Consider the following 10400-nt stretch of genomic DNA (forward strand, 5'->3'; position numbering starts at 1 on the left):
CAAGGTATGCTTAGTCGGGACCACTCGTTCAGCGCGTTTTTTAGTACTCTCTCGAAGAATTTTGAGAGCATTCCCACACACAAACCAGTCTGGGAAAGGAGGACTTAGAGCCACACCAAAATCAGCACTTGGTAGTGGAGGGAATTTTGGAGGATGAAGTTTGAAAGCCACTTCATAACGTAGTTCTGGTCGAACATACGAGGGCAATTTCAGTTTATTTAGTTTGGTGGAAAAATTTTCGCGCAAAGTGACTGCAGCCTCACGAACGGTCCGACTAAGATCATCAGGCCTATAGATAGTTTCAAAGAATTTTTGAAAAGCTTGGATTTCTTTAATATGAGTTGAAGTACCTTTTTGGAAGTTCTCCTGCACATCAGTGAAAGCTGCGGTTAGTTCCTGGGCAAGGCTATCAGCATCAAAAATTTGAGAGCTATAATACTCTGTCCACCATTGATGGAAATCTGGTGTAGAGTAGAAAGAAGGTTCAAAAGGAATAGGAGAAAGGTTGGTGACGCCAATATATTTGTTGATTTTTCGTTCACATTCTTCTTCAGTCAAATACAAAGTGTGGAAACACATATGGTTCCTTTTCTCATATAAGCACTTGGGTGTTATCTGAGCTAGCCCAAACTGCCTCGAGACCAAATTTGGTTGATAGCACATGAGGGTACATTGACCTTTTGACGGTCGAAGACGTTGGGAAAGCAACCTTGGAGTCAGGAAGGCTTCCCAAATTTCCATGGATTCAGTTTGTTGATCTTGAGATGTTGGTGGAAATTTTCGAGTAAACCATTCAGGACCTATTATTCTGTGTACAAATGGGGCCATGGAAGGATCAAACTGATCACGCCGAGCAAACATCATTGAATATGCCAAGAAATGTTCATGAAGCTTTCCCATTTCCTCTTTTGGAGTTAGGTAAGCTAACCTGGTCCCTTCTATAGTTCGATTTTTGATTGTGCTATCTTCCTCATTGACATCTCCTCGAAAAGGAAGATAAGTTTCGAATGTGGCATTGAGCCACAGTTGCAATAACCAAAAAGGACCAGCGTAAAGTAAACTGCCAGATTTGAAATTCTTGGTAAGATTTGCAGCTTCACTAAGGTTTTCGTAAAGAGACCCTAGAAGTAGTTGGCTGAGGTTGAGTTTTCTACCAGCATGCAACTGATTAGCCATGCAAAGGTACCTCTTTGCAACCTGGATAGATCTTGAGCAAAAGGCGCACCGTGAAAGCCATAATGCTAGAAAAGCAATATGCTCTTCGTCAGATACTGTCGTTTCAGCGGTGATATGGTGCTTCTGGATGAATGTCGTGTAAGTGACTTGCGAATCGTTAAAACCTATAGTGTCATTATCCATGTCATTGGGATCAAAGGTTTCGCTAGTTGGCCGAAGTCCCGTAATAGCAGCCACATAAAAAAGCGTGGGGGTAACCATTCCACATGGAAGATGGAAGGTATTGTGAGAAGCATCCCAAAAATGAACCGCTGCTACTAACATGGGTTGGTTGTATTCTAAACCTGTTTTTGACAGTTGGATCAAATCGTATATCCCTAACGATTTCCAAAAGGATCCTTTTTCTTTCTCCACCTTTTCTAGCCAAGCATAGTACAAATCAGGATCTTTGGCTAAAGGGAATGACCTAAAAACTTTTACAGAGTTGGTCATATAGTTTAACCTAATTTTGGCTAAAGTTAAAGGGGTTGCAGTTGAAGTTTCCTCTACATTAGTAGATTTGCCTAAAGGAGAACGACCGTCTTCATCTATCTTAACTTTGCTAACTATTGGTCTAGTTTTATAGTAAGCAGGGAAAAATTTATTCACAGATTGGATATTTTCACTCGGTAACGGACCCATAAAGGCAAGAGTTTTTCCAGAAAGATCAAAAGGTATGATTACCTGGGAAGCGTAGATTGCGCGTATTTCTTCAGTATTAGGGTTTGGAACGAACTCTCGTTCCCCAGAACGTGTTGTTGATTGGAGCTTCACAGCGGGTTGAAGAACATTTGAAGATGAAGCCATGGAGAAGTTTTTGCTAAAGAGAGCAAGATTTTAAAAAGAGTGAAGATGTTTTCAGTTTTCTCGGTGTAGAAGATGAATGGAAGGCGGTATAAAGGCACAAGGTCAAGTATTTAAAGGTTTAACGAAAACCTTTTTAAATCTTTTGGGTAAAACCCGAGAGACACGTGGCGGTTGGTGATTTAATCCAACGGCGGTCGAATAAGTTAGCCTTACTCCTAGTATATAGGAATAATGATCAGTAAGTAAGGTTAAAACGTGGGAATGTAAGTTATGAGAAGACATCTTTGAAAATGACAAGACGTTTCGGAAACAGTATTATCAGTGATTATGACGTTAGTCAGCAGTCTTGGAACTTTCAAGGATCATAAAAACGAAATCTTATAATGACAAGAAACGCCTATTTCTGTTGATTCTCGAAACAGGCATTTATTGGGGGCAATTTGTTAGCTGAAGATTTCGTTTCATATTGTTTGTCCTTCGAAGAGGTTGAGAATCGAAGAAAAGATGGTTACTGATGACCATCCCTTAAAGAGTAAGAAAATGACTACTGATGGTCATGCTTCGAAGATAAAGACTTCTAAGTTCGTTGAAGATAGTGAACACTGAAAGACTAATAAAAGCATATGTCTTCGAGACTTAGACAAAATTCATAGAATATGTATTTAAGTTTTACTACTTAGCGTGTTTTCGTAGTGTTTTTAATACACTGCCACGCGTCGAAGACGGACTCAGGCGGGAAGATTTGAAATTCGAAGACGGTTTCGTAACTGTCCAATAACAGATGGCTTCGCTGGAAGTTCTGATAAGAAACGTGGCAGCAGATTAGTGTAGGACCGTTAAGGTCGAAACTAGTATAAATAGGGGTCTTTATGTTAGGATTCCGTGTGTTCATTTTGTACAAATCACTCACATATTTACTCAAGTATCAAGTGTTACGAGAAAGAGTTCGCTGAGAAAATGTACGTATGACACCACCATTTTAATACATGTGTATTGTATTTCATTTTTGAATATATTTCTGAATTACTGCATTCCATTTATTTCTTGTCATTTACATTCCTGTATCTTTATTTTAAATCACTTACTTTCGAGTTTACTTTCATGATCATTTACTTTCAAAGTCTTTAACGTTTCTGCAGTTTAAGATTCTTTACGTTTTAACAATCTTTAAGTTTCATATGTTCTGTTATTTATCTTTCTTGTTGAAGTTGTAATTACATATAACGAAGCAATTACCAAGATTCTTGAATCGAACAATACTCATCGAAGAGGACAAATTACGAATATGATTCAAATGAACATTGATAACAATCTTCTTGACTATGTGTCCTAGGATCAATCTAGTCGATCCTGCAAGTAACCAAATCATATTTATTATAGTTTGGAAGACTAGCGGTTGTTTACCGGAAATCACCGTAAACACTATGTAAATAAGATTCTACAAACCACCGAGGTTTCGACAGGATTCTAGATTGCATTTTGTGTTACAGGTAAACTATCAGCCTGCATATTGCATATTGACATTAATAAAGTTAATGGAAAACAATCTCAGCACATAATACACTAAGTTTAATGTTTAAACATACAACAATTTTATACCTTGTCAGGAATAAAATCATTTTTAATCTGATTGACAAATTCTTCATCATAAGAGAGTTTCCACATAGAACCCATTCCAAATATTGGTTAAACCTTCACTCCGAAAGTCATTAGCTTACCCAATAGCAATTCAAGTTCATCAGGATATACCATAGGGTCATCTTCACCTTCTTATGAATGATACGTTAAGAATAATAAAGCATAACATTAAGTAGTATGTAAGTAATGCAGAAACTGGCAAAGTAAAAGACAATACTCCATCACTGTGTTATACAAATTTTCAGCAGACTTTCCTATAATATCAACACATTCGGTATCCCAAAAGACAAAATGGTTCTTGGAATCACCATTCAATCACATATATATCAACTTTGTACCTTTTATGCAAATGAAAGATTGCATATAAGTAAAAGTAAAAAATCAGTACATTAAAAATACTCGTCCTATACTCCTAGGATAAAGTTTTATATGATAGAACCTTGGTATTGGTTTTTGAACTTTTTCTCCACATGAACACTGATATGGATTGTTTATATCAGATACCTTTAAAGTATATTTCATATATCCATAATAGAACCAACCATTTTTTAAGACATAAAACTTCAAGGTAGTTGCTACAGTGACACATAGTATTTCCTAAAGAGAATTGATTGAATATATCAGATATGTCAGAATATTATAACTAAAATGATTTGGTATAGGAAATACAATTTTTTCTATACCTTTTTGACCTTGCACGGCTCATTTAAAGACATACAGGTGGCCGTGTTGACAAACTTGTCAACTATATTGAACAACGATGTTCCAGACTAAATAGACATAGACTTTGATGACTGAGTTGGATTTTTAGTCTGCTCATCAGGAGGTAACCTACAACGATATGGATCAATTAATTTAACTAACCTTCAGCATGAAAAGAGGTAAATTCAAAGTCAAAATGAATAAATATATTACTTAGACAAATCGGTTGTACTCTCTGGAGTTTCCTCGTTAATTAGCAACTTAGAACCACTCCATCCATTTGAAACTGAAAATGAAAAAGCAACAAAATCAAATTAACATTTATGATAATGAATCTATACAATTTTAGATAAAAATTCAAGAAGACATACCTTTTGAATCCTTGATCATTGCACGGGTGAGAATAATGACAATAGCACCACTGTTTTTGGCATAGTTGTAGTAATCCAAAAATATAGTTCCATAGCTTTCCCACAAAGTGCACTTAATAATTTTACCACTGTTATGAATAGTGAAAATAAGTATTTTGAAAAACATACTACAACATAGATTTAATTGTAAGTACTGAAAATACGTAATGAGGGCATAATTTACCTTAGGTCTTTCAGATTGAGAAACACACAAGTCTTTTTCCCAGGTGTGTTACATTGGAAATTGTTAATCTCATGCACAACCCCAATAATGTATACGAAATAGTTACCAAAGTAAAGTAAATACTACGATATTGATTGGCAGTTGAATCAAAATAACTTAACAATATATGATGGTAAAAATAAAATACCAAATGAACTATCCATTTGATGAAATCATATCTTCAAGTCTGTTAAGCAGACATTTGCCTCTAAGGACCATGGTTGTTAAACTTGCGAGTAGACTCGTAAACTCGTACGAATTTACGAGTTTGGGAAGCAAAAACGAGTAGACTCGCGTATAGAATCATTTTTTGATAGACTTGAGTAAACTCGTGTAGACTCGCACAAACTCGTATAGACTCGCGAGTCTATGACGAGTTTACGAGTTTATAAGTTTTTTTGGATTTTCCTTTTTTTGAAAAAAAAACCCAAAAAAGGCCCATATCCCCAAGAGAAATTATTTTTTAAAAAAGAAAAACCCTTATTTTATTGCTTGTATGACAATTAAAGAAATCTATCTTCTAGTCTCTTCTTACGATAAAGTTTCTTCTTCCCTTCATCGACGGTGTGGTTGCGTTTGTCCATCTCTAGTTGTGTTTGTGTTTATTGTCGTAAATGAACAATTTGTTGTGTAAGTTCTATCTTATATGTTTCACTTAGATGCATCTCTTGTATGTTCTTTTGTGTTATGTTTTCTTCTATAAGGATGATGCACCATTTCATTTCAATTAAATTCAATGATCGCTAATCCCCATGTATCAATTTAAACATGACAAAAGTGTTTAGAAGATTTATGATTTAGGACAAAACAAATTTTTATCAGTCTGGCAATAATGCATTGCTCATATGAATTTTTTTCACAAATTTTACTAATTAATTAATTATTAATAATAATTATAAAGAATCCGCATGCAAAATGTTGTAAGGATGTTTGAAACCATTAGCAAATATGTTTTATATTTATTTTTTTTGCTTTATGTTGTATCCAATTAAGAAGAAATTAATACTTTAAGTCTTTAACTACATATGTTTCTATTTTTTATGTTCTATTATTGAGTTTGTTTTGTTAAGAAATTTGTTAAGGAGTGTGAAATTTAAATTGTGATGATAATTGATGTTCTATTATATATGTTTGAGGCATATGAGGTATTTCCCATTTATAAATATATGTGTGTCATATATGTTTCACTTAATGGTTTTTGAAAGTCACTTTAAATTTACCATAAACTCGTACGAGTTTGCGAGTCGAGTCTGCGAGTTGAGTCTATGGATCTTTTACGAGTCTGAGTAGACTCGCGAGTCTGACAACCTTGCTAAGGACATTAACAAAATCTTTGAAACAATACTTTGTTAGAGGAATGTTTTGAACATCAACAGCTTTCAAAGTAGTACCACCCAGGAACACGAATTTCTTGGGATGATCACAAAGCTTCCATTGAAAATCATTATCATAAACCGTGTCGTTGTTGATTATGCATGTCATGTTCTCCTGAATCCGTTCTTTCCATTTAGGTGTATGGTCAGCACATATCAAAACTTGTATTCTAACACCCTAAAATCATTGAAAATTATATTTTCTTAAGATTTACTGCTTCGAATAAAATGAAAAAAATAGAAAGGATTAAAAATAAATATTACCGATGCATCCATTATAACCATCTTCACATGCTCAATTCCCTTACTATTAACAACACTCCATGCATCAACGATTCGAACCGCCAATCTCCAAGTTTCCTTTGTGTCCTAAATGTCCTTGATAGAGTCAATCCTTCGACTCATTTTTCTGCCTGAATTCGAATATTAAATCGTTAACAAACTTAAATCACAAAAATAATTTGATTTCAAAAAAAATACAAACTTACTGGATTTTGAATTGAGCGTTGTTGATTTGGGAGGGAAAGATTAAAGATTAGGGTTACAGAAGATTTGAATAGTTCGGGGTTATGTTGTGGGTTTTAATAAGAAATCTTAAAGCAGCCACAATTAAATGAAGGAATTGAAAAGGGTTTGCCATGGTTTTGAATGTAGCTAATTTGGAACAAATAGAAAACTTCAGCCTCGAGAATGGAAGAAAACTGCACGATAAAGGAAGAAAACGACACGATAAAGGAAGAAAATGATTTTCATGCTATTCATTAGGATATAAAGATTAATTAGATGAAAATTTTCATACTATTCATTAGGATATAAAGATTAATTAGATGAAATTACGTTTAAGGGTACAAATTATGGGTGTTAAAACAAAAATAATTAAGATAAATAAGTACTTTTGATAGTATATTACTTTATTATATTTATAATAGATATAATTGAAGCACCTACTCGAAGTCAAAAATTACAATTAGAATAACTTAAAAAATACACTGACTAAACTAAATTATTTCATAGTATATTTTTAGTATAAGATGTTAGTTATTATTATTATATTTGTTTATTATATCTTTGTAAAGGTAGTTTGGTACTTTACTATTATATAGTATTTATACTCTGGTGTAATCCTTATTCTCCAGTTTTGTTCATTCTATTGAAACCCTAAGTCACAGGGTCTTTCTGTTTCTGTATGTTTTTATATGTTTACTATTGTTAACATGGTATCAAAGAGCTTGGTTTGATTTCGGGAACTACCGTAATGTAGTCCACATATTTTTATGGCTTTGAATAACGTTTTTTTTTCCTGTGATTTGTTGGAGTTTGATGGTGCTAATTTATTGGAATTTGGCGATGATTCATATGGCTAAAATTCACGTTGCAGCAACTTTGATCGGTCTTGATAGTTATTTGATTTTGCAAGCACCATCAAGCCAATTTGTACGTAATTACGGCGACTGTGAGTTAATAGTTAATCGTTGCAATACGTGGTATTGGTAATAGCCAATTTGTAACTACTGTGAATGTGTGGTAATTGCAATTTAGTAACCATCCATATATAAGGTTGTAAGTCATTCAATTATATAATTTCTTCAATTTGGCTGCTGATTTTTTTCTTCTTTTTTGGTAACTTTTATTTGATACTTTATTAAATTGTGGTGTTTTGGTTATCTCATAGTTGATTACAATGACTAGTGGTAAAGATGACTTGCTTCAATCAGTTAATGTCCAACTCAATGGATAAAATTACCTTTATTGGAGTTAGGGGTGTTCGCGGTGCGGTTTGGACGGTTTTTACGTAAAAAATCATCTGAACAGCAAGAGAATAAAGTGTGCGGTTCAGTTTGGTTCGATTGGCTTTTAGAAACAAAATCGAACCAAACCAACCCAAACTAATGCGGTTTGAATTGGTTCAGCTTGTTCGGTTTAAAAAAATGTATAGAGCCATACATACACATATAGATTGCAACATAATTTTGCATTTAATCATTTATCTGTTATCAAATACAACAAAACTCATCATATGGACAACAACTTTCTATTTAATATATAGAAATAAGATTAGATAAAGTGTAATAAAAAACATAAAATAGTAGCATAAAACAATATAAAAAACGTTATAATGAAATAGAAAAAAAAGAGGAGTGAAATATTAAAGAAGATGAAAAAGAAAGAGTGAAAGAGATGAGAGAATAAGAGGAGCATTAAAAACGTAATTGGGAGAGAGAACATTAGAATAAAAATAATAAGATGAAGAATAAAGAACTTAAGATATGAGATACGAGAGAAGAAGAGGTGATATGTACTTGGAAAAGAAGATAAGAAAAATGTGTGATATCGCTAGGTGAGATTTGAGAAGACTTAAACTAAAACCTTTAGTATGAGAAAGAGAAAATCGTTTGTAATCGTAAGGCTAAGGCATAATAGGTTTGAGTTTGGGTTGAATGTGGGCTAAGTAAATGTTGGTATTAACGTAATGCAGTTTTAACGTAATAACGATTATGTGATGAAAAAAAATTAAAAGGAAAAAGGATGTGGCGTTATGTTGATGGAACCTCGGTTAAACCTACCGATAAAAAGGATGAAGCAAAATAAGCAAAAGAGTTGGAAACATGGGATATTAGTAATTTGAAGATCATTACTTGGATCAATAATCATGTTTCTCAGTCAATAGGTGTGCAACTAGCAAAATATGATACTGCTAAGGAGGTTTAGGATCATCTGAAACCTTTGTATGCTCAATCTAATTTTACAAAACGTTATCTGTTGGAGAGTGATAATAGATCTCTCAAACAAAATAATATGACCATTCATGAATTCTATTCAACGATGAGTAATTTATGGGATCATTTGTCTCTTATGGAATCGATTGAATTGAAAGTTGTCAAAGTGTATATTGATCAAAGAGAAGAGCAACATTTGGTTCAATTTCTGATGGCGTTTAAGGATGATTTTGACGGCCTTCGTGAGAGTATTCTACATCATAATCTGCTTCCCAATGTTGATTTGGTTTTTAATGAACTGTTGGCAGAAGAAGTTAGACTCAAGTTCCACTTAAATTTTATTTCAGATAAAGGAATCCTCTCCACCCCTCCATAATGTTTTTGCTGCTCCATTTCATAAAGGAAAATCTCAAGGTAGGGTTGGGGTTGGAATTTATGAATATGCTTTTTTTAAGGAGAAAGGTCATTGGAAAACACGATGTCCTAGATTGTTGAAAGCAAATAAGAAAAACTTCAAGAGTCCATCATCCAATGTTGTTGTTGTTGATCCGACTACCATTGGTTCTGGTTCTGATCATGCATACCCATCTCAGACCACTTTTCAAATATATGATATTGCAAAGCAGCTTCAAAAGTTTCTTTCCACTCAGTCACGTGCCATGTATGCCTCCTCTATTAAAGGTTTGAGCTATTCTTGTGTTTCAGGTATATCTCCATCCATCTGGATTCTAGAATATAGAGCATCACACCATATGACATATGATGCTAAATCATTTATGTCTTTAAATACAACATCATTTATGGCGATTATGTTAGCATAGATACTTAAACCAAACCAAACCATGTAAAAATATAATTCTGGAATCGAATATATTTTTAAACCGATCAATCCACACTAAACACACTCCTAAGTAGGGGTGGAAATAGGCCAGGCCCATAACAGGGGCCTACAGGCTAGCCTATAAAGGCTCAGGCCAGGCCACACATTATTTTTTTAATAGAAAAGGCCTAGGCTTTTTTATAAGCCTATTTAGTTAAAAAGGCTAGGCCTCAGGCCCTAAAAGAAGTCTTTTAAGCCTATCAGGCTGGCCTATTTAAATAAATATAAATACTTTTTTTATTATCATTATGTTATGTTTTATACTTTGAATTAAAATAAATAAATAAAATTTGGTTATCTTGAAGAACTTTTGAAAATAAGATGAAAATGTCCGATGAACATTGTTTTCATAACTTCTCTTAAACAAATAGTCTCTAGAACTTATACTAAAAGGTGGGTTAAAATAAGTCAATGCAAACAAATTTTTAGTCTATT

General features: G+C 33.7%; 1 protein-coding gene across 1 annotated transcript; it reads right to left on the bottom strand.

Moving 5' to 3' along the window:
- Positions 1-4430: 4430 nt before the first annotated feature.
- On the bottom strand, positions 4431-6644 carry LOC131597571 (uncharacterized). The gene is made up of 6 exons (XM_058870262.1): positions 6633-6644; positions 6304-6546; positions 4957-5078; positions 4734-4861; positions 4576-4648; positions 4431-4491 (listed from the first exon to the last, which is right to left on the bottom strand). The coding sequence occupies exons 1-6, from the start codon at positions 6642-6644 to the stop codon at positions 4431-4433; spliced, it is 639 nt and encodes a 212-aa protein (XP_058726245.1).
- Between the last annotated feature and the right edge of the window lie 3756 nt (positions 6645-10400).

The sequence above is a fragment of the Vicia villosa genome, linkage group LG4 (assembly GCF_029867415.1).
Source record: "Vicia villosa cultivar HV-30 ecotype Madison, WI linkage group LG4, Vvil1.0, whole genome shotgun sequence".
NCBI lineage: Eukaryota > Viridiplantae > Streptophyta > Magnoliopsida > Fabales > Fabaceae > Vicia > Vicia villosa.